The 26,550-nt window shown below is 34.3% G+C and overlaps 1 protein-coding gene across 1 annotated transcript in view; it reads right to left on the bottom strand.

Moving 5' to 3' along the window:
- CSNK1G1 (casein kinase 1 gamma 1) overlaps positions 1-26,550 on the bottom strand; it is a 111,828-nt gene that overhangs the window by 49,191 nt on the left and 36,087 nt on the right. Inside the window, 3 exon segments of the mRNA XM_044665353.1 lie at positions 11,680-11,749; positions 11,877-11,891; positions 11,894-11,926. Coding sequence (XP_044521288.1) covers positions 11,680-11,749; positions 11,877-11,891; positions 11,894-11,926 — 118 coding nt within the window.

The raw sequence follows: 26,550 nt of genomic DNA, 5'->3' as shown, positions 1-26,550 counted from the left end.
GTGCTTCTTTCTGTTCTTAATGTTTTAGAGAAAATTCCTGACCTCCTAAAATCAATCACTTAAATGCAGGATTTTAGTGTTGGAAATGATGGAAGATACCAGGTAGACCTATTTTCAAAGTGTTTTGCAGTTTTCTCAGAAGATTTTGTGAATAGGGGCTACTTGCTATCTTCATCTAGGATAGAGATCTTCCTCCTTTCTTTTTATTGACTGTCAGTCTTATCTTTTTCTATACCATTCTTTCCTCATATTTTACTTTCTTTTAAAATCTCCTTTTGTTTCCTCCCATTCTTTTAGCTGTTCTGCCTCTTCATTTTGAATCAAAATTCATTTGTTCCCCTCCATTTTTTGATAGTAACCGAGACAATGAAAGACATCTGAAGTATTGAAAACTATTTTGTGAAGAAGTCACATAAGGAGATATTTTTAGTAAGGTGATTATTATAAGAATGCAGAATCCCCTATTATCTGCAAAGAAATACAAATATGACTAAAAAAGAACCAATAAAACAAGGGAAAGTCATCTACAGAATGCCTAAATACAAACAGCAAACTCTTGGTGGAATAGCAAAGAACCACTTTTTGGTCTTGGTAGGACTATGAAAAAATATGATAGTGTCTTAAGAGATCCTGGGTACTAAGCAGAAACAACTTTAATGCTGGAATGAAATTAAAGGTAAATAACCAACGACTTGGAAGATAGCATCAAGTTCTACATCAGATAATTGTTATTTAGGCCAATAATATCCTCTCTGAGATTTGGTTTCTTCATCTTTAAATGGGGACAATACCTGTGATATGTTACCTGACAGCACTGTAATAAGGCTCAGACAAGATAAGTCTTATAAAGATCTTTGAAAAACTTAAAATGCTATGTGAATGGTAGCTTGTATAAGTTCCTATCTCCTAACATGTCATGTTCTTATCTTCATAAATTCTTGCCTAGATTACTGTATCAACTTATTTTCTTACCTTACCTCTAGATTCTTGCCTCTATAACATCTTACAAAGAGTCCTCCAAAATAATCTTTCTAAGTGCTCAAAAAGCCTTCAGTAGTTTGCCATTGCATAGAGGATAAAATGTAAATTTCTCCATTTGGCATTTAAGCCTTTCAGTCTTTCTACAAAATACATTTCCAGCCTAATTTTGCAAAATTATTCTTATGCACTCTCTTTGCCAGCAAAATGAATCTATAAAGAAGGTATTTGGTAAGTATTTGTTGAATGCTGACATTAATACACATTTTTCTTTCTTTCACCTTTTTATGATGGCTACCCTTACATGTTCCTTATGAAAATAATTATTACTTTTTAAAATTCAATTTTATTTTTAGTTCTGAATTCTTTTCCTCCTATCTTCTTCACTCAGAGAGAAGGAAAAAAAACTTTATAAATATGTATTGTCAAGTAAAACAAATTTCTATGTTAGCTATGTCAAAGAAAGAGAGGAAGAGGGAAGGGAAATAAAGAAAGGAGGGAGGGGAAGAGAAAAGAAAAAGAAAAAAGAAAAAAAAGAAATTTAGAAAGAAAAGATTTTCTAATCTGCAGTGAGTCCATCAGATCATCATCTAGAGATGAATAACAAGTTTTATCAGGAATCCTCTGGAATTGTGGTTGCTCCTTGTATTGATCAGAGTTCCTAAGCCCTTCAAAGTTGTTTATGTTTGCAATATGGCCTTCTCTGATTAAAAGAAAACAATATAACACTAGGTAATCTGATTACTAATTGGATGAAAAATTAGAGACTTTCCAAGTTGAGGAGAGTAAATATTAGATATCATTCCCTGAAATCGGAAAAAGAAATGTTCCACTCACGCCAAGGGCTTGTGAACAATCAAAGGAATATGGAAATAATAATTGATTGACCAGTACTGGACTAATTTTCAGATAAGACATATGGATTCCTTGAAATGTATAATGGTTAGAAAATTCCTTGCACATTGGATCTTTGGTTCTGGCTGGGTTTTTGGTCAGCATAACAAAGGTCTTTAGTTAAGGGTCTCTAAATAGTAGATAGGACTGGTTCAGCTTTCTCAGCCACACAACACTAGGTTCAAACAATACAAAAAAGTATCCTCCAATTCCCTTCATTGAATAAAATTTTCTCAAAAGACAGAAGTGAAACTCATAACTGAATAGAAAAGCAACTAGGGTAGCTCCAGATATGAATTAGAAAATGGAATAAGTAGGGTTTATTCAATTCCCAATCTCCTCAATTTCCTCACAGTTTTCCCAACACTTTTTGTAGAGTTCTTACACCAATAGCTAGGATCTTTGGGTTTATCAAACACTAGATTACTGTATTCACTGCCTTCTGTATTATAGGTAACAGACTGGTCAAACTCTCTATTTCTTACCCATACTAAGCTGTTTTGATGATCACAGTTCTCTGGCATAGTTTGAGGTTTTACCTTTTTTACCTTTTTCTTTAAAAATTAATTCCCCTGATAGTCTCCACTTTGTATCCAACCAGATAAATTGTCATTTTTCCTTACCTCAATGAAAAAAATCATTTGGTAGTCTGATTGGTTTGGTAATGAATGAATTCACTTAGATAGTATTGTGATTACTATTATTTCTAAAGAATGTTTATGTCTTCCTCATATATATTACTTCACAATGAAGAATATGGGTGAGAAGGTAGCCCGGCTTCAACAATGGGGGACAGGGAATTTTTTTTTAGAGGGGATGCTTAGTAACTATAAGCGTTTAATAAAATAACCACATTTCCTATCCAAATTAAAAGAAGCATCCTATTCATAAAAGCATTAAAAAAAATCAGAAACTTTCCTTAAGTGACTACACATTAGGCAAAAAAATATTTTCTCAAACTGTGAGTAAAAATGATTGTTAGTATATGCTGGTGATGGAATACTATTGTGCTAAAAGGAATAATAAACTAGAGGAGTTCCAGGTGAACTGGAAAGACCTCCAGGAACTGATGCAGAGTGAAAGGAGCAGAGCCAGAAGGACACTGTACACAGAGACTGATATACTATGATAAAATCGAATGCAATGGACTTCTGTACCAGCAGCAATGCAATGACCCAGGACAATTCTGAGGGATTTATGGTAAAGACGCTACCCACATTCAGAGGAAGGACTGCAGGAGAGGAAACATATAAGAAAAACAAATGCATGAATGCATGGGCTGAGGAGGACATGATTGGGGATGTAGACTCGAAACTACCACACCAATGCAACTATCAACAATTTGGAACTAGGTCTTGATCAAGGACACATGACAAAACCAGTGGAAATGTGCGTTGGCAATGGGAGGGGGGAGTGCGGGGGGGTGAAGGGGAAAGTAGGAGCATGAATCATGTAACCATGTTAAAAATGAATATTAATAAATGTTTAAATTAAAAAAAAATAAAAATAAAAATAAGTTGCTAAAAATGATTGTTAGTATTTATAGGGTACTTTAAATTATAAATTTCAAGAGTTTTATAGCCTTTAATCATCAGTCTAAGATTATTTTTCTTGTGAAGCAAGTTATCCCATCTTATATAACACATAAAAAGTACAGTAACATCGGAAATTTCCAACAAAGCTCAAAGTCAAGTTTAATGCTCCTGATAATTTTGTATACATGACACAAAGTTACAAATGAGGACATCTTAAAAATCAAGAATAACTGGATTAAATGTCAAAATCCTGAGCACTTATCAAAATCACACACAGTGACAAGGTAAGGAATGAATGAAATAGAGAAAATACAACAAAGGAAAGTAAAATGAAGAAAATATTTGGTTTATTATGGGATAAAAATCCAAAACAATTGATTGACATGTGGTAAAGGAAAAATGGAACATTCTCATATTTTTCTATTAGTCTGTCAATATGCATTTATTAAGTACCTACTATACAAGCCAGTTATTGTGCTAAGTACTGGATTTTTTTTTTATTTATAAAAGACAGTCTCTGCCCTCAAGGAGCTCACAATCTAATGGGAGAGATAAACAAATAGGTATGTCTAAACTACATAAGCAATAAATATGAAATAATTAAAGGAGGGGAAGGTATTGGAATTAAAAAATAATACTTTTAAAATAGTAATGATAGGAAATTATGAAATTCCACATTTTCTTGAAGTACTTTGTCTATCATAGGCATCACAAATAATTATCTACTAAATAATTTAATTATGATTATGAAAGTGACATGGTAGTCATTTAATTATGCAAAAAACAAATCTTCCCATTATAATTTACAACTCTCAAGTTTTTCAAGTAACCTTCATACTGTTAATACCTTTTCAAAAAGAATTATAAATAACTAGGAAAAAATTCTTCTGAAATCTGAGACAACACTCACAAAACATATATGAACAGAAAATAGAGTAGGATTTCTTGAGCAAATTATGAATTAACAAGTACTCCAAGAGTTTCTTTAGCTCTCTACCTCTGAAACTTTTGCAATGATTACATTTTAAAATTAGACAGATATGAAGAAAAGAATACAAAAAGATCACAACTGAAACTTAAAAGTTATAGAGCATTCTCTTAATTGTCAGAAATTGTTGAAGTCCCCTAAAATTAGGTCAGGAAGTGGGAAGGAGATGTATACTTGTGAGCCAACCAGTAAACTTATTGAGAAAAAAAGAGAAAATGTCTTGAGGACTGGTAGGCAATGTCTATTAGAATCTAGATTGTAAGACAAACCTGGATAAGTGAAGAGTATAGGGGTAGTCTGAAGTTGCAATGAGGGGCAAGGAATATTCTATCTCTGAGTCAGAGGGTATGAGAGAATGTGAAACTAAAACTTTAAAAATGAGCCATAGAGGGGGCAGCTGGATAGCTCAGTGGAGTGAGAGTCAGGCCTAGAGACAGGAGGTCCTAGGTTCAAATCTAGCCTCAGCCACTTCCCAGCTGTGTGACCCTGGGCAGGTCACTTGATCCCTATTGCCCACCCATACCAATCTTCCACCTATAAGACAATACACCGAAAGTACAAGGGTTTAAAAAAAAATTGCAAAAAAAAAAAAAAAATGAGCCATAGATGCAGTGTTGTCTGGGAGGAGCCACATCTTAATTATGGGCCGAAGATGTAAGGAACATGAGAGGAAGAAGTCTGAAAGGAAGGGAAGCTTATTAATGATAAAGGGTACAGTGCAATGTTTAGACATAAATGAAGTAAGACATGAGACAGGGGTTTTTGTGTTCAAGTTGACAGTGATGAGAGAGCTAGGTTTTCCCTTTGATCTATGATTCAGTATCAAAGGAATGGGACGAGTAAGCAGAGGCAAGAAGATGATAATCACTGGGAAAGAATCCAAGAAGAGTACCAGTGTACAGGAGAGGCACCACTTTAGAAAAGGTTAGTATGAAGCTCTCCTTCTAGTCTCACTTCAGTGTCTAATGCTTGCAGGAACTACACAGTAGTGTGGCTCCTGGGAAGGCATGTATCTACCCTCTTAACAAGAGCAGCATTAGTCTGAGTAGGTCGGATCCAGTGATGTGAGTAAAGACTCTAATATCTCTATTCCACCAGGAAAAAGAAAGGCAATCAATAATTATAAATTGTACTGTTCAAGTAACATTTTAAGGATGAAATGTTAAGCAAAGCATTAGAAATTGAGGATTGGGAAACAGCCAAAAAATTATTCTTAAAGGCCTTTTACAATTCCTATTAACTATTTTTTTCCAACACATTAAATGCATTAAGATGTCTCAATCAGACAGCAGATCTCATTTCTCTACCACTAATGGAGACATAGATTTTTAGAGAGTTAAGTCACTAAATTCTGTGGCTTTTTTTAAAAAACAAGATGATATGGTCAGTATCATCTTCTATCAAGAGTTATTAGTGATTTTCAGATTCACTCAAGTATTTTTTTGCTCATTTTTATCTTAAGTTTTATGTCAGAAAAAGCAGTAAACTTACAGTCCTGGCTTTTAAGATCAATGGAAGAACTCTATTGCTTTTTGTTACAGTACAATGAAACCAATTAAGTGTATTTTAGAAAGTGGAGAAAACCACATTTTTTATCTTTAACCAGTTTACCTTTAAGACAAAAGTAGCTGTATTTGGAATTAATTGATTTTCTACAGCCATCAGGTAGCAAATGTCTCTAATCTGTTTCTAATGTCCAGAGAATTCAATTCAAGGTATACCTTGAGTTTTATTCATAAAAAATGTAACTTATTTTCTCTTGAAGGATGCTTCAATTATTCAGAATTTGTAGAAGTGAGCAAAGTAGAAATAAAGAGGATGAAAAAAAGTTTATACCTTTGGGCCATTCTTTGTTCTCATATGGTTTTTTTTTTTTTTTTTGTTTTTTTTTTGTTTTTAAACCCTTAACTTCTGTGTATTGGTTCCTATGTGGAAGAGTAGTAGTAAGGGTGGGCAATGGGGGTCAAGTGACTTGCCCAAGGTCACACAGCTGGGAAGTGTCTGAGGCCTGATTTGAACCTAGGACCTCCCGTCTCTAGGCCTGGTTCTCAATCCACTGAGCTACCCAGCTGCCCCCCTCTCATATGGTTTTAAAAGTGGAAGTATTTCATTCTTCCAAGAACACATATGTGTATTAAAATTTCCTATAGTATCAACACAAATTTTGCCTGAAAATTAACTAAGTAGGGGGCTGACTTGGGGAGAGGGGAGTGAAAAGACAGGGAGTGAATTGGTAAAGTATAAATGTAAAATAAGCAAAGGAAGGAAAATAAGAGGAAATTTTAGAAGGGCAATAACATAATTCAGAAATGTATCAAAATTATTTTTATCTCTTTTGTTCTAATATATGAGTGATAGTCCCATAATTTTCACTCCCCAAATGAACACAAAAACAAAATGATAAAGCTGTTACAATTCAATTACTTATTTCAAGAGAATATAAAAAATACTACCACCAATCACTTCCATGGAATTTTTTAAAAGAATCAGTCTTTTACTTGGCAAATAATATCACTGTACCACTTTGAAGTTTTGAAAATGTTTTAAAACATTATTTCACTTGATACTTATACCAACCTTGTGAAATAAATATAGATGACAATATTGAGATTCAGAGGGATTAAATTACTTCCCCAAGGTGGTACAACCAAGAAAAGTAGTGGCGATAAGTACACTGGCAAAGTAAGGAACACAGCTTTGGGTTCCTGGAGTAGCATCCTTTTGTTACAATCATATTAGTCCTGATGTTTTTTAAATTTATAGTGTTTTCCAAATGACCTTTTCTATCACTCTTCAAACACAGCCTGAAACCCTCTTCACAAGAAAAGAGAGAGACCAAAGGCTTTTGGATTGTACAAAAGTATCATACATGTACAGTATGAATAATTCTTTAAAGAAGAGTTAAGGAAGTGTCACACGTGGCAAGCACCAGAACATAACAACACAGAAATTGTAAATAATTACACATGAAGATTGGAAATTCCTAGACACTGATATACCAATCATTTCTGAATCAACTCTGTGTATGATACTCACACACACACACACACACACTCAAAATACAAATGTGTGTGTGTGTATAAATCAAATCACTATTCTGTTAGAGATAAAATCAAGATTAAATTAGTAAAACAAAATCAAAGTATCTGTGATATAACTGACAAAATCAATTGGAGAAGATTGATAGCTCTAACCTGACAATTAAGCTGTTGATGCTAAAAATTGGAGAACAAATGAAAAGATATCAACACAAATTTCCTAAGAGTCTAACTGAGGTAAATCAGTACAATAAAGAAATCAAGAACCTAGAAATTCTTTAATATTATTTTTAATATAGAATAGCCTAACCAGCAAATGTGATATTCAAACATGTAACATCCAAGGGCAAAAATGGTCTGTAATATAAAAACCTCATATAAAATCATATGAATAAGGAAAATATAATAAGTAGCATTATAGTTTCTAGACTCAATTAAGTCAGATCATTCCAAAAGCATTTTATGGCTAAAACTGGAAGAAAAGAATTAAAAATGGAAAAGATTTCCATAGCAAATTCATTTTTTCATGAATTCCAGTGGTTCTATCCAAAAACCATAATCCCTGATACATTACATAAATAAGGAGAAATGCCACTAAAGAAGACAGAAGTTGGAAGAACAGTGAGACAAAAACATCGGCTCTAATGAATCAATGAAATAAAAGCACTTTGGACTTGTAGGATGAAGAGGCTAATATATGAAGCAGGAAGAAGCAAGAATGTTCCTGAAGAAATCAAGACAAAAGAATAGCTGGATGAGATGAAGTCTATACAAAGTAGGTCTGCACCAGAGATGATACAATTCTGGAGGCTTTTAGGGAACATGATACTATCTGAAGGGTAAATACCAAACATCTGGAAAAGAAATTGCTATCAAAAAAGTGACAAAGAAAATATCAATGACTACCATGTCATTTCTATATTTATGCATCTGCAGAAAATCTTTATGAAAATAATATATACGTATCAAAGGTACATCCTTCCTGAAAACATGAGAAGAGACATGGTTAGGCTTTAACAAACAATATCAGTTTATAGCAGACCAAATCTTATGGTCACAAAATGATAAAAGATTTATTAAATATAAGATTTCACTATGCTTTCTATTGGCTAGTTACAAAAATATCACCTAATTTAGTAAAGCAAAAAAAAAAAAACCTCCTTAAAGGCTCTTCTTCAACAAGGTGTTTTCCATGTATAGGTAAAAATTTTATCAGATCCCCGAAAGATATAATAGGGATAATACTGTTTCAGCCTCTGACTAATGATATCAAATAAAGCATAAAACAGGAATATGCCTACAAAGGTTATTTACCACTGTCGTGAAGGATGTTCAATGTAAAGTAGAAATGGAAAAGGGAGTATGTAGAAAAGGGAAAATGTAGTAAGGTTCTCCAGTTGCTCCAATATAACATTGTGGTGGTTGCATAAAGGTCTGAGGGACTATAAAGCCTGCTAAGTAAAATCTATAATAACTTATAGTGTTTGACTGAACAAGTGGATGAAGACATTCTATTTTCCAATCTATGGAATGTTGTTGAATGGAAAATGAATTATCCGCAGAAGTAAACAGAAAAAGGAGAGTAAGTTGGATTACTTTAGGGAATTCATATAGTGCTATTATAACTTTAAGCATCTCCTTAAAAATAATGACTGCTAAAAAAAAAGTTGACATCTTTTGGTTTTATATCACCTATATTTTCTATTATGCCCTTATAATAAAGAATGTAAACAAGAAGAAAAAGATCAATAAAACTAACAGATATATTGTAAAAAGTCTGAGGTTATACGCTGCGTTCATACCCAAAGTCATACTTTTCAAAAAAGTGAATACTTTTAACCTAAATATACTTCCAGATGAATATAATGAAGAGAATCATGGAAAGACCTATCTGAAGTGATATTAAGTCAAGTGAGAAGGACCAAACAAACAAAATCATTACAACAATATAAATGGAAAAACCAAAAACTACAACAATGAAAATCAATGTTACAAAATTACAAAGAATAAATAAGGTCTCAAAAAGAGAAAAACTAAGGAGACATTTCCTTCCACTTCCCTGCAGAGGTGGGAGGTTTGTGGGACAGTAACACTCTATAAATTTTCATATTTTTTTGGGGGGGGGCGATGTATTGATTAGCTCTGGTTGGGGTTTTCTTTGTCTTTTAAAAATTTTATGTCATATAAGACATCTTTAGAGGCATAGGGCAAACTGACCTTGTTGTTGTTCCTCATACATTGAACAGGCATGTTTTCTTCCTTGAGGATTGTAAAAGTCCTTGAGGATCAGTACTATTTCATTTTTGCTTTTGTATTCCCAGCACATAAGGGTTAGCATGTAGGCCTTTCTTCGAACCTTAAAAATTCTTTAATTACCAATACCTTTATTTTACAGATGAGGGAACTGAGTCCAGAGAGACGAAGTAAATTTTTTTAAGCGAAAAAAGGGGTGGGTTTTGAGGCAACGACATAAACTTTGTTATGTATACATTGAGTTTGAAAGGTGTCATATAGGCAGATGGTAATACCATATAACTCAGGAAAGAGACTAAGAAGTATCTGCACAGAGATGATAATAAAATGCAGAGAAGTTCATGAAGTCCCAAAAGACAGAGAAGAGAGGCAGGCAAAGGAGGTACACTGGGATATACCTACAGTTAAAGGAGAGATATGGATGATTATTCATCAAAGAAGACTGAGGAGAAATAGTAGAACAACCAAGAGAGAGTAGTATCATGAAAACCCATCAAGGAGCAAAAATCCAGAATGTGAGGGAATTGACAGTATCAAATGCAGTATAAATGACTGCTATATAGGAAACCAAGGGAATAAAACAGAACAAGTTTTTTTAAAATTCCTTATTATTATTATGAAACAGCAAACATCAACCAAGATGGAAAATTTTCTATATAGAAAATAGAAAAATAATATTTGAAACTATGAGTCTCTATTCCTAGTTTGATTTTTATTCTTAGTTTTTTGAAACAGTGTATTCCTGAGATACTCCAACACAAACTATAAACCATGTTTCAGTCATTTACACAATGTTATTACCATGAAAAAAAAAAACAGTATCTGTAACAAAATTCCTATTAGGTGCCAAGGCAGGACCTGAAGGATTAAACATTCCCAGGGAAAACCTAATAGCTTTGGTAACATCCATATAGCTGACTTCCCCTTAAGTAAAAAAACTTTACAATTCAAAGCATGAAAATAGATTTACTAGAGTTTTCAAGGGGTCAGGATTCAGCTATCATTAATAAGAAAATATAATTCAGGGAACTGGTGCAAACACTTAAGTAAATGAAAGTTTCTAGTTAAAACTTTTATGTTTCTGAATTGCTGGAGTATAAATGCAGGTGAAAATATATGATTTATCACTTGTTAATTTGGGTATATGATTGGGGTTTCAGTTTTACAAGTTTACTCACAAAAATGAATAACATGGAAATATATTTATAACCCAGACTGAATTTCTTGTCAACTCTTTTTTTTTTTTTAAACCCATATCTTCCATCTTGGAGTCAATACTGTGTATTGGCTCCAAGGCAGAAGAGTGGTAAGGGTAGGCAATGGGGGTCAAGTGAATTGCCCAGGGTCACACAGCTGGGAAGTGTCTGAGGTCAGGTTTGAACCGTCTCTAGGCCTGGCTCTTAATCCACTGAGCTACCCAGCTGCCCCCTTCTTGTCAACTCTTAAAGGGAGGAGGGAAGAATGGAGGGAGATAACAAATAACTTTGGAAAACTTATGTGGAAATTTGTTATTAAAATAAAATAAAGATAAAACATTAAAAAAATAAAATTTAATGTTTCTACTCCTTAAATGATAAGCTAATTCTCAGTCATCAAATGGAAACAGTTGCAATTTAGAACAACAAAGTGACAAATTACTGGGTATTTTGGAAAGTCTTTAAAATAGATGTGCTTCCCAGAAAGATTGAATAAAGAGAATTGCAATTCAGCACCCAATTCTCATTTCTAAAAATGAAGAAATTTTAAAACCATTGTTTCATGTCCAGAAACAAAGGCCACACAGTCTCAGAGACCACCATTATGATGAACAAAGATATATCCAACAACACAATAAAAATCTCACAAGACAAAATTCAATCAACTTTTCAATTAGTTTGTTTGGAAAGTAACAAATAGAGACTGACCTAATACAGCTATATAAAATAAAGCATGACTGATATAATTTGGAGCATTCTGCTAAAGCATATTCTCTAAAGAGAAAAGCCTAACTTACCTGCATTGCCGAGCTGTTTATAAAACCTGTACTCTAAATGAAGCTGTGGGGCACGTGATTTTATTGGTTCCTGCAACCCAAGAAGAAAAATTATATTTAAATTTAAACAGAAATGAAAGACTTTTCAATCATAATATTTCAAAAATAAACCAAAACAAGGAGTTATGTGTTTTCAAGGTTTTATTAATTTCTCTTACTTTAATTTTAAAATATATGTGCCTCTGATCACTCCTCCAGTACAACACGCCTTATGACAAAGAAAAAAAGAAAAACCAGTTCAACAAAACTAAATATCAATTGTGCTCGACAGTATATGCACTGTTTTTTACTCATAGTTCACCCAAACTCTATAAGGAAGATATCTACATTTTTTTCCCATTTCTATTTTGAGTCCAGGCTTAGTCATTATAATTATATAGTATCCACTTTTGATTGTTGTTTGGGCATGTATCTTCCCATTTACATTGTTGTAGTTGTGTATTTTTGATTTCCTGGTTCTGTCTTAATCACTCTGCATCAGTTCACATTAATTTTCCCTTGCTTCTCTGACTTTGTCATATTTTATTCTTATAGCAGAGAAATATTATATTAATGTATCACAACTTCAGTAACTCTCCCCAAAATTTACAACTACTTTATTTCTAGTTCTTTGCTATTACAAAAAGTGATGCTAGAAATATTTCAGTATAAACATATTCTATCTTTAAATTCTTTGGAATATGTGCCTAGCAATGGGATCCTGCATAAAATAAGCATTTAATTTGCTTTTCAGAATGGCTATAAGAAATCATAGTTCCATCAACTATATTAATATGTCAATCTTCCCACCCTCTAACATTGTCTAGTCCCACTTTTCATCATCTTAATTTGTAATTCTTCTTTTGAGAAATGTTTATATCTTCTAAAAACTTATCCATTAGCAAATGGCTTTTGGTAATACTTGTTAGCTTCATATATATCTTGGATATCACATCCTTATCAAAGATATCTGATATGATATCTGATATATAAAAATTTCTATAGCAACATTCCTTATCCTAGTTGTATTGATTTTATCATATAAAAGTTGTATACTTTTTTACTTCTGAATATGTAACTAAAAGATGAACTATACTGTTTAAAAAATTTTTAGATAGTAAATTAAGAATCACCATTCAAGAATATCTCTATCATTGTGAAATACATTCTTCAGAAAACAAACCTTTCAAAGACATCAAATTCCCAACTAAAGACTCTAGAAATAAAGCTGACCTTAATTTTTGGTTGCCTTATGATTTGTTAATTTTTTTTTTACTTTCCTATCATTTTACACAAATTTTTTCCAGCATTTCATTTTGATAAATACTATTGTTGATTAAGAATTTTTCCCCCTTGAAGGAAAAGCCCTTGGTTATTTTTAAAAATTATTCTCTTGAGACAATGAATTCATAAAATAGCACATCATAACCAACAATCTTGCTTCCTTTATTCACATAGAGAAACAACAATCTACTTCTTTTATTTATACAGGGGAAATTGTAATAGGAAATATCCACTCTGGTCTTACTGACTATGATAGTAAAAAAACAGAAATCTTTAAGATATTCACATTTTTAAAAGAGTACACCTGGAATACAAAACTGTTCAAAACAGATTAGAGGACCTGGATGTTTCATTGTAGAGTCAATATTTTTGAGCAGATGGCTATGGAATGTTCTGTCAAATGAACTATAAAAATACGTTTCCAGAAGAGACCAGAAATAGGGGATAGAGGGAGCACTCATTTATTCCCCGGCTAATACAAGATCTATGTGAGTTCAGAAAGTTTGGAGACACAGAGAAGACATACAATTGACAGAATAACTCAGCTGCAAGGTACCTTAGAAAACACACATATATAATATAATGAAGAGACCAGCAAAATGAAATTAAAATGGCAGAAGCAGTCCCAAGTACATATTTTTGTGCCAGATGCTAATATCAAAGAAGAGTTTGGCCATTTTCCAAAATCACAGGCCTGTGGAACAAACATCCCTCTGAAAATCTAAACTGAAAACAGATAGCCACCTTAATGGGATATGATGCTTAAGGCAAATTTTGCTTTTATACAGAAAATAATTCAATTACTGCTCTCATTCCTTAATAGCATAAAGCTACTTTTTATTCAAGACTCCTTAGAAGGAGGAAGACTATACTAAGACACACTCTATTTCAGATATTTTTTATTTCATTTTGGAAAATACTAAGATGCAATACAAATACAAATATTAAATGCAGAGAAATAAAAATGAGAAAGAATTGTCAATCGTTTATTATCAATATTAATAGAGTTATATTTGTAATTAGTCCTCCCTTGTGCATGTCTCCTGTGTAAGATGTGACCTAGTCAAAAGAAAATGATACGGACAACACTGACCCTACAGATAGGCTTTCAGTTTCTTCCTTTTCCAGGCTAGAGTTAATCAGTTGTTCATCTATACATTCTTCTCTATTGTTGAATCCCTATATAGGTTTTGAAAAGTGAAAAAACATAAATTTGAAAATTGTTTTTTCTTCCTCCTTTACTTAGTAAAAATGATGACTGGTCATTTTTCAACTTACCAGCGGAGAGAAAGGGGAAAAAAAATTAAACAAAGCAATTTATTTCAAGAAATATTTACTAAATGTAGACAAAGGCAAGGAAGACATTATGCTAGGCACCAGGGGTGCTAAAAATAGTTCCTCCCCTAAAAAAGTTTAAACTTCCCCTTATATTCCTCTCCTTTAACTGACCCCCAAAAAACAATCTTTAAAATAAAGATTTTTTTATACCTATACCTTCTGTCTTAGCATCAATACTGTAAATTAGTTCTAAGGGCTAGGCAATGGGGGTTATGTTAAGTGACTTGCCTAAGGTCACACATTCAGGAAGAGTCTGAGATCAAATTTGAACTCAGGATATACCATCTCCAGGCCCGATTCTCTTAACTGCTAAGGTATCTATCTGCTCCTGAAGAGTTTTGTTGTTTTAAAGGGAAAGAAGAGGAAAAAATTCAAGAAAACTGATGAACATTGAAAAAAAATTTTTCTGGATTATAATGTATCAATCACACTTGTAAACTCTAATGCTGTTTGTTGCTTATATTTCTGAAACATTTAGTTTTGATTGTTTCATGGTCATTCTTTCCATTTACATTATTAGTCACTGTGTATAGTGTTTTATTGGTTCTGCTTACTTCATTTTGCATCAGTTCATGTAAGACCTGCCATGCTTCTCTGTTTGATGCTTCTTATAACACTAATATTGCAAGATATTTGTGTACCAAAATTTGTTTAACAAGTCTCCAATTAGTGGCCAACTATGTTGTTTCCAATTCTTTGCTATTACATAAAACACCACTGTAAATCCTTTGGGATATATGGAAACATTTCTTTTTGTCAATGACATTTTAGTCACTTTACATAATTCCAAATAAGAAGATTACTAATAGTATGCTACATGTAAATTATTAAGTGAAACAGAAAATTGTTGGAGAAAGGAAATAATAAAAATTGGTGAGAACAAGGAGTCTTTTAAAAAATATTTTATTTTTCTCAATTACATGTAAAAATAATGTTTAACTTTCTTTAAAAAAATTTTTTTAAGTTTCAAATTCTCTCCATCCTTCCCACCCCGTCTTCTCTCCCCACTCCCTAACATGATAAGCAATCTGATACAGATTTTACATGTACAATCATGTAAAATACTTTTTCATATTATTAATTTTATGGAAGAGATGTCAAACAAAAAAATTAGAAGAAAGTGAAATATATGTTTTGGTTTGCATTCAGACTCATCAGTTTTTTCTCTCGGAAAGAGATGGCCATTTTTTCCCTCCATGAACCTTTGGGATTATCTTGGATCACTGAATTGCTGAGAATGGCTAGGTCATTCATACTTGTTCATCTAAGAATATTGCTGTTGCTATGCACATTGTTTTTCTGGTTCTGCTCAGTATACATAGGTCTTCCCAGGTTTTTTGAACTCATTCTTCTTGTTATTTCTTTTTTTTTTTTAACCCTTAACTTCTGTGTATTGGCTCCTAGGTGGAAGAGTGGTAAGGGTGGGCAATGGGGGGGTCAAGTGACTTGCCCAGGGTCACACAGCTGGGAAGTATCTGAGGCCAGATTTGAACCTAGGACCTCCTGAGTCTCTAGGTCTGACTCTCAATCCACTAAGCTACGCAGCTGCCCCCTCTTCTTGTTATTTCTTATACCACAATAATATTCCATTATACAATTTGTTCAGCCATTCCACAACTGATGGACATTCCTTCAATTTCCAATTCTTTGCTTCCACAAAAAGAGGTTCAATAGATATTTATGTACAAATAAGTTCTTTTTGTTTTCTATGAAAAAATCTCCTTGAGATACAGACCTAGTAGTGATATTGCTGGATCAAAGCGAATGCAGTTTTAAAGCTCTTTGGGTATGGTTCCAAATTGTTCTTAAGTATGGTTGGATCAGTTCACAGCTCCACTAACAGTGTGCAAGTGTCCCAATTTTTCCACATAACTTCCAACATTTATCATTTTCCTTTTCTGTCATATTGGCCAATTTAATAGGTGTGCAGTAGTTCCTTACTGTTTTGTTTTAATTTGCACTTCTCTAAACAAAAGTGATTTAGAGCATTTTTTCATGACTATACTTTGATTTGTCTGAAAACCATCTGTTCAAATCCTTTGACTATTTATCAACTGGAGAATGACTATTTTTAAAAACAAATTTGACTCAATTTTTAATATCTTTGAGAAATGAGACCTTTATCAGAAATACTTATAGAAAAAATAATTCCCAGTTTTATGCTTTCCTTCTAATTTTGGTTGTATTCGTTTTGTTTGTACAAAACTTTTTTTAACTTAATACAATCAAAATTATCCATTTTATATTCTACAATGCTATCTCTTATTTGGTCATAAATTCTTCCCTTACCCATATATCTGACAGACAAATTATTCCATGTTCCTCTAATTTGCTTATGGTATCATCCTTTATGTCTAAGTCATGAACTCATGTTGACCTTATCTTGGAAAAAGGTATGAGATGCAAAAGATATTTAATTTTGTAGTTTGGTGCAATGTGTTGTTTTGGTATTCCATCTCCATTTGGGAATTTCTGTATTACCAAAACAATGCTTCTGACAACATCAGAATATGTATCAGGGTTTATCTTTCTCTCAAAGGAGACAAAACTCCCAAGTCTGATGGAAATAAAAAATTCCTCAAATATTTTTTGGTGGATATTTTATAGTCTGATGAAGATACTGAAATTTTATAGGCTCACCTAGACTTCTTCTGACAATGGTTTTGCTATCGCCTTTAGTGAAAAAGTTTCATCAGTAAAAGCTATCCTTTTTTTCAATATTCACTATTTGTCTTCATATTGTCTTGATGAGTGATTTTTTTTCCTTCTAGCAAGAGATAGCAGCTGTTTTCTTACTCATATTCTTTCTGGTTTCCCAACTTTAAGAAGCCCATGCCACACTATAGAAGAATCAATAACCACTCATCTAGCTTTCAGTTCTTTTTCTTGTTTTCTGAACATTGAGTTTTTGTGCAATGTCAGTTATTGTTAAGGCTTTGTTTTTGTTGTTTTAGACTGCACTTTCATTTTCAGTGAGAAAAGATCTGATTCATTGCAATCTAGAATGACCCTTGAAAAATTTGATTTCCCCACATCAACAGCCATTGCAATATCTATTACAGCCACTGAATTATGTTCTTTGTTAATTATGATGAGAACAATGATATCATAGATATTTGGTGTAATATCCACAACTCAGCTGAGAGAGCACTAAGTAAAGAAAGGGAAATCAGACTCATTTAACATCATCTAGCCAAGCTAAGACTTCTGAATCAGTTTATTATCAGTAAAAACATATGCATATCCACAAAATTGCTTGTCCTAGGCAATTTGCATATGACTATGTTGCTGAAGGTTTTTACATTTTGTTTTTTAATAATTCTCATGCAGACCCTCCTCCAGCTACCAATTTCAGGCTCTTATAGAAGAATATATTCAGGAGGATACAGAATATTTGGTAACAAGTATTGGCACCTTTTACATCTTGTGCCAAAATCATGATCCAGTTTTGTTTTCCTCACTTCTGCTACACATTGTTCCACTGGAGTCACCATATATCAAAGTTTAGGCACTTTGTCTAAAGAATCTCATCTAGTCCTTCAGAAAATTTCCCTCTAGTTTTAATCTCTGTTTTGAAGATTGGCAAATTAATGCGATTAGCCTCCAGTTTATATTTTGTCTTTATTCATCATAAGGATTATAAAGACATACAAGCATCCCATGAGAGGACATTTTTCTCAGGATCTTTTGTGTGCAAAACAAAGCTATTTCTTCTAGCTCCTGAATTTTCCACTTTAATGGGAGCTTTCAAGTATTCCTTCCATTTAAATTGACCCTTTTATATGTTCTGGTTTCATTGATTTGATGGAGTTGTATTTTTCCAATACTAAGTCAACTTTGGCTATACCTACTGTAAGCATGCTCTATATCCTCACCTAATGTTGGGCAGAATTTAAGAGGCTGAAGGAGTGGTTTGCCAATGCTGAAGTTCTAAGTTGAAAGGAAATTCCTCCTCTTTTTGCAAAGATCTGTCTTTTCTCAGACCAGGAGAGGTATATATTTAGCCACCTCAGTCCTTGAGCTATCTCCTCATTTTATGCTTCCTTCTAGTAGGCTGATGCCCAGTCAGTCCACCCATAATCAAAGTTCCCAGCTGGGATTTGTCTTCTCAGAGGGGATCTGCTGTTATTAGGACTCCAGAGGAATTGGGGAAACTTCATACAGGAAAAACAAAAAGTTGAGAAGCAGCTTAAGTCCATTCCTAAACTTGAATTAAGAGATCAAGAAGTCTTTATGAAGAATATCTTGAGACAGTTTTATGAAGGAAATGACTTTGGAGGATTCCAAGAGGCAGAGTTGAGGACAGAATACATTAAGGGGGATGACTACTTATGTAAATACATAGAGGCAAAAGATGGAATGTTATTTTTAGTTAAAGGTAAATAGTCCAATTTGTCTGGAGAGATGATGATAGGAGGATGATGTGAAATAAGAAGGGAATACTGGAAGCAGACCAGATTGTATAGGGCCTCATATAGCAAACTAAGGTTGTTGTTTTTTTTTTTTTTTCTGTTAGGGTAAACAGAGAGCTACTAGAAGGGCTTTGTTTGTTTCTGAAGCAGAAAAGTGACATGAACAAACTTATGTCTTGGGAAGTTATAACCACTTAAAAATTTTATCAGATACTATTTATCAGCATCTACTTTCTTTTCTCTTCTTCACCTCCACCCCTAAGCCCTTACTTTCTGTCTTAGTAAAAACTTTAAGACAGAAGGGCAAGGGCTAGGCAACTGGTTAAGTGATTTGGCCAAGGTCACATAGCTAGGAACTAAGGCTAGAGTTGAATCCGAGTCCTCCAAACTCTAGGCCACTTGTTCTATCCATTGTACCACCTAGTTGCCCCTATCAATATCGATTTTCAAAATGAAAGACTGGCTCATAAATTATGCAAAATATATCTTCATACTCATTAGTCATGGCTTACCATCTTTGATCAAAATCTGTTAACTTCTTCAAAAATTATCATAAGACAGAAAAATGCAAAATGATTATGTTAGAAGGAATATTAGCTAAAAATATTAGATATAAAGATATATATTGTAGTAATTTGTACACCACAGTGGTTAGAGAACAAGACTCAGAAACATTTACAAGGGACTTGAAGGTATACAAAATACTTTACATATATTACTTAACACATTACAATCTTATGACTTATATACACTATTGTAACAATCAGCTTTCTTTTCTGCCATCATGAAAAGGGTTGTTATTCATATTTTGGTATATATAATTTTTCTGTCTTTGACCCTCCCCGAAGTATATTTCCAAAACAGGAATCCTGGGATAATTTCTTGAAAAATTTCATATTGTTTTGTGAAGTATCTGAAATAGTTTACAGCTCTACCAATCCTAACTAACTAATATGCTTCCTTTTTCACTGTCCTTCAAACACCATTTCCATTTTCAACGGCTTTGCTAATTTGACAAGTACAATATGAAATATTAAATCTTTTCATTTGCATTTCTATTATTGTTAGCTATTTGGAGTTTTAAAAATATATAGTTATTCCAAGCCCAACTATGCATATCTTTTGATCCAACAAAACCACTACTGGAGGACATAGAGGGAGAAGGGGAGAGATGGAGAAAGATAGAGATAGAATCTGTACAAAAATATTTATGTTTATAACTGTTTTTTTATGTCATGGCAAAAAATTGGAAACTGAAGGAATGTCCATCAATTGGGGAATGGCTGGACAGGTTGTGGTATATGATGGTGATGGAATACTACTGTACTATAAGAAATTATGAACAGGATGATTTCAGAAAAACTTGGAAAGATTTATATGAACTGATGCAAAGTGAAGTGAGAAGAACCAGAACATTGTACACAGTAAGAGCAATGTTGTGTGATGATCAACTGTGAATGATTTAGTTGTTCCGAGCAGTACAATGATCAAGATAACTCCAAAGGAATCATGAAGAAAAATACTATGCACACTAGAGAAAGAAATGATGGAATCTGAATGCTGATTAAAGTAGTACACGATTTTTTATATTTCTTCTTTTTTGGTGATATGTATTTTCTTCCCAACATGATGAATGTAGAAATGTTTTACATGAAAGTACATGCATAACCAAATCAAATTACTTACTGTCTCAGGGAGGAGGGAGGAAAAGCACAGAGACAGAGAATTTATACCTCAAAATGTTAGAAAACAAATATTAAAACATTGTTTTTACATGCAATTGGAAAAAATATGTAATCTCTCTGAATTTTAAAAAATAGTTATATGCTTACAGTTCTTTTGAAAACTCTTTGTCTACATGCTTTGGCCAATTATTAAGGAATTACTCTTAAAGCTTCATATTATCAAGTCAATGCCCTATACAACTTTGTTATCATAATTTTTATAGGAAAGATATATGTTGCAAAAATTTATTCCCCATTTAGCAGATATTCTCATTATTGTAGTTGGATTCATTTCTTTCATGGATTTTAAAATTTTATGTAAGTGAATTAACTTCATTTTTCATTTCTCATTTCCCCTAATCCAATTATCCCAATTTGCTTAGCCATTGTCTAGAAGCTAGGTACTGCAGTAAATAGAGCACTGGACCTAAAAAGTCAGAAAAACCTGACTTCAAATCTGGTCTCAAGCACTCATTGTGTGGCTGTGGTTGTCACTTAAATGGTCTGTCTCAATGTTCTTATTGTAAGAAAGGGATTATAGTTGCACCTACCTCCCAGGGTAGTTGTGAGAATAAAAAGAGATAACATTTGTAAAGTGCTTTGTAAGCCTTTAAGCACTACATAAATGCACAATAAACACCAGTGGCTCCCTATCACTTCCAGGACCAAATATAAATCCTTCATTTGGAATTCAAAACCTTTCATAACCACTCCACTCTCCATACCTTTCCAGTTTTCTTATGCCTATATGCCCCACTTATTTATTCTTCTACTGAATGACACTGTAAACCCTACTATTCTTCACACAAGACATTCCATCTCCCAGTGTCAAGTATTTTCATTGGTTATTCTCCAGTGGCTGTAAATGCTCTTCTTCCTTATCTCTGTTTCCTGGGCTCCCTGGCTTTCTTCAAGCCTCAGCTAAAATCCTACTTTCTACAAAGAAGCCTTTCATGATTTCCTTTAATGTAAGTACATGCCCTCTATTGCTTATTTCCAATTTACTTTGTATATGGCTTATTTTTAAATAACCATTTGCAAGTTGTCTTCCTCATTATGTCTGCATGTTCTGTAAGAACAGGAACTGCCATTTACCTTTTTTTATGTATCCAGTACTTAGCACAGTATCTGGCACACAGTAGGTGCTTAATAAATACTTATTCACATTTAAAAAAAAAGCGGAGTATTCATTTTGTTTCTAGTTTTTTTTCTACCAAAAAAATGCTACTGATAACTTGTAATATATGTGATTTAAACTTTTATCAGCAGAAACTTACACTGTAACAGCTGGAATTCAATATAATTCTTTTAGGCTTGCAAACAAGCCTATATTCATTCTCTCTTTTGAACCTCAAGACAACTTTCTGAAAAAAGTGTTATCATTTTATACTCAGCTCACCAATCTCTTCAATTCCTATGACATACATCCTCACTTCACCTGAGACACACTGAAGGAATGTGCAAACACATGACCTGATCATCACCAAGATGACAGTTCATGAAATTGTGGTATGTGATGGTGATGGAATACTACTGTGCTGTAAGGAGGAGGATTTCTATATGAACTGGAAGAACCTCCATGAACTGATACAGAAAGGAGCAGAAAGTGAAACATTTTGAATAATAGAAAGTAGTAATGGACTTTGCTACTAGTAGCAATGCAATGAATCAGGACAATAATCAGGGATTTATGAGAAAGAATGCTATTTGCATTGAGAGAAAGATCTGTAGGAGTAGACATGCAGAAGAAAAACATATGATTTATCACTTGTTTATATGTGGGTACATGATTTGGGGTTTTGGTTTCAGAAGATTGCTCTACTGCAAAAATGATATAGAAATAGGTATCAAGTGATAACATTTGTATAACCCAGTGGAATTGCTTGTGGGCTCTGGGAGGGGGTAGAGAAAAAGGGAGAGAAAGAAAATGTATCATGTAAACATGGAAAAATATTTTAAAAATAAAAAAAGATGACAATTTGTGTCTAGTGCAATGGAGTGAATCAGAGTCCATGGGTTCATATAAACAGTTTCTTTAACAAAGACATATCCAAACAACTTCCAAGTAAAATAATTCCTGAGATACTAAAAAGTAGCCCAAGAAGATAAAAGCAGGGAAAAGCCATGGGCAAGATTAAAAGTAGTCAGCAAGGAAGTACTGTCGGTCATAAGTGCTTTCCACCAAAGTCTTAAAAGTTGTTTTTATATCTTCCTAGCAGAAAGGGCCACCAGCTGGGTACGGGCTATCTGGGGACAAAGTTTACTGAAACTGTCCCAAATCAGTTCTATAAAGTCCTGGCTCAAAACAGCACTGGTTAGTGTTGTGGTAGTGTAAGGAACAATTCAAATCTTTCAATTCTACCATCTACTCATGTCACAGCCCACTACAATCAAAACCTGTTATATCTTCAGGATACAGAATTCAAATTCCTATCTCTGATCAAGATTACCTATCCCTTCTCTAGTTCAAGTTTACTTGTTTTAAACTTCAGTTTCATCTTCAATGAGACCTAGATACCCAGATCTAGATCTACCACTCTAAGTGGATCACTCCTACTGAAGCATCCATTTTCTCCTTTCTCATTCTATAAATCATTAGTCCAAGTATACATTTTCCTCTTTGACTGAATTCCTTGCCTCCTAGTCCTACTGCCACTTATACCTTACCAAAATCCAATGCTGGACTACTAGTTACCTTTTCTAATATTAATCAAGTGCTGAACACTATCGAAGGAAGTTGCAAAAGTGTGTCAAAGAGTTTTACTAGAAATTTAATCAAATCTCAATAGGAAAGATTTCACTTTTATTCTTCCATGAGTAATTATCACACCCCTCATGATACCTATTCTATATTTTTTTCTCTAATAGTTGTTGGAAAAAAAAATTTCTCTCAGCTACTTTATTAAAAAATAGAGTCTAAGGGGGCAGCTGGGTAGCTCAGTGGATTGAGAGCCAAGCCTAGAGACAGGAGGTCCTAGGTTCAAATCCGGCCTCAGACACTTCCCAGTTGTGTGACCCTGGGCAAGTCACTTGACCCCCCATTGCCCACCCTTACCACTCTTCCACGAAGGCACCAATACACAGAAGTTAAGGGTTAAAAAAAAAAATAGAGTCTAGGTTCTGGGTTAAGATGGCGGCAGAGTAAGAAGCAGCTCTTAACCTCTCCTGACCAAAACACACAAAACTCCTCAAGGGGACATAAAAACAAGTCCAGACGAACAGAGGAACCCCACAACAGGGCACAGAGTGGAAGGTACGTGGAATCGAGGCATTTCCATGCTATAAAGGGGTGAAACAGCTCTCACTAAATCGCGGGCTGAGCACCCCACCCCCACCCCCTCCACACACAACACCTATAGCGCCACAGCCAGCTAAAAAGAAATAAAGCAAGTTTGGGGCACCCATCGAGTCATTGGCAGCTCCGGGGCCTGTTCCTGCGAGCAGCAAGATTTAGGACCCCAAAAAGCTAACAAACACACACAAAATCTGAGCGCGGGAGCAGGCTGCAGAGAGCGGACGCAGGGCTCAGAGCACAGGCAAGGGTGGAGGCGTGGGTGGAGGCAGACACAGCCACCAGCTAAAGCTCTGAAACCCTGAGTGGGGAACCAGTGCAGACGGGTATACGACTGTGGAAGCAGCGCCCTGAGACTTGTAAAGAAACCTCCGGCAGAGGATCAAGCAAAGGGGTCCACCAGGGGGCTTGACCTTGGAAAAAACCAGAACTCAGACCTCAGGAGCCAAAAGACTGCGGACAGACACTGAGCTCGAGGATAAACCTGAGAAGCTGCTGGGCTAATGATGGCTACCCAGTCTCAGGAAGCTTAGAAGAGAAAGATTAACAATAAGAAAAAGAAGTCTTTAACACTCGACAACTTTTACACAGAGAAAATCCAGACAACCGAGCAAATAGAGGAGGAGAACAAACAAGCATCCGGACCCTCCTCAAATAAGGAAAACTCCTCACAAGCTATGGAAGAGTTCAAACCTGAGATTTTGAGGAAAATGGAAGAGATATAGCAAGAAAATAACTGTTTAAAAGGTAGAATCTTGCAAATGGAAAGTGAGGCTCAGAAACCAAATGAACTGATAAGCAAATTGAACACCAGAAATGACCAGATTGAAAAGGAATACCAGAAGATTATGGCCGAAAATCAAAAGATCATAGCCGAAAACTTAAAGATTATAGCCAAAAACCTATCCCTAAAGGCTAGAATCGAGCAATTAGAAGCTAATGATCTCTCAAGACAACAAGAACAAATAAAACAAAGTCAAAAGACTGAAAAAATAGAAGGAAACATGAAATATCTCAATGAGAGAGTGACAGACCAAAAAAACCGGTCTAGAAGAGACAATTTGAGAATAATTGGTCTTCCAGAAAAACCAGAAATTAATAGAAACCTGGACTCCATACTAACAGAAATAATTCAGCAAAATTGCCCTGAAGTCCTACAACAAGAGGGCAATATAGACATTGAAAGGATTCATAGAACACCTGCGACATTCGATCCAGAAAAGAAAAAACCCAGAAATATAATTGCCAAATTCAAGAGTTTCCAAGCAAAAGAAAAAATCTTACAAGAAGCCAGAAAGAAACAATTCAAATATCAAGGAGCACCAATCAGGATCACACAGGACCTGGCAGCCTCCACGCTAAAAGATTGCAAGGCTTGGAATATGATATTCAGAAAGGCAAGAGAGCTGGGCCTGCAACCACGGATCAACTACCCATCAAAATTGACTATATATTTCCAGGGGAAAGTATGGGCATTCAACAAAATTGAAGAATTCCAGGTATTTGCACAGAAAAGACCAGGGCTAAAAGGAAAGTTTAATATCCAACCACAAAAATCAAGAGAAACATGAAAAGGTAAATAAGATACAGAGGGGAAAGAAAGAAAACTTATAATTTTTAAATTTGCCTTTTTAAGGGCCTCAGTGAGATCTAATTATCTGTATTCCTATGTAGAGAAATGTTATGTATACTTCTCTGTAGTGAACTCTATTCACTATTATAATATTCACTATTATAGTAATCAGAAGAATAATTCACAGGGTGGGGGTAGAACACTAAATAATCTAAGATGACATGGGGGATGGGAAAGAAGGGGTGAATAGCAGGGGACACCAAGAGAAACTTGAGTGAATAAGAAAATAGGATATTCTATTATACACAAAGAGGGCATGGGAGGGAGAGGGGACAAATACTATTATAAGAAGGAGAGGAAGAGAGCATTAAGAGGTAATAATCAAACCTTACTCTCAGTGTAGTCAACTCAGAGAGGGAAGAGTAGCTATACTATCCATTGGGACATAAAACTCTTATCTAACCCTTCTGAGAAAGTTAGAAGGGATAAACCAAGGGGAGCAGGGGAGTGGGGAGGTCAAAAAAAGGGAGGGGTGAAGGGGGAGGGAATTCATAAGGCCTTTAAAAACAAAAAGAGGGGGAAAAATAAGGGAGGGGGTAGAAAGGGAAGTTAATCAAGGGAGGGGATAAGGGATAGGGTCTTAATAGCAAACCACTGGTTTTACAAGATTAAGGAGAAGGGGTAGGAATGGGGGAGGATTCTAAAATGTCAGCAAATGCACAACTGATGATTATAACTCTGAATGTGAATGGGATGAACTCGCTCATAAAACGGAAGCAAATAGCAGAGTGGATTAGAAACCAAAATCCCACCATATGTTGTCTACAAGAAACACATATGAGGCGGATGGACATACACAAGTTTAAGGTTCAGGGTTTGAGCAAAATCTTTTGGGCGTCAAATGAGAAAAAGAAGGCAGGAGTGGCTATCATGATTTCTGACAAAGCCAAAGTCAAAATAGATATGATTAAAAAAGACAGGGAAGGTCATTACATCCTGATTAAAGGCAGTATAAACAATGAGGAAATAACACTGCTCAATATGTATGCACCAAGTGGCATAGCACCCAAATTCATAAAGGAGAAACTGGCAGAGCTCAAGAAGGAAATAGATAGTAAAACCATACTAGTGGGAGATCTAAAGATTCCTCTGTCAGATCTAGATAAATCAAACCGAAAAATAAATAAGAAAGAGGTAAGAGAGGTGAATGAAGTCCTAGAAAAATTAGAT

Source organism: Gracilinanus agilis, chromosome 2, assembly GCF_016433145.1.
Source record: "Gracilinanus agilis isolate LMUSP501 chromosome 2, AgileGrace, whole genome shotgun sequence".
In the NCBI taxonomy this organism is placed as follows: Eukaryota; Metazoa; Chordata; class Mammalia; order Didelphimorphia; family Didelphidae; genus Gracilinanus; species Gracilinanus agilis.
The sequence above is the reverse complement of the archived record's forward strand: the minus strand, read 5'-3'. Positions and strand labels throughout refer to the sequence as shown.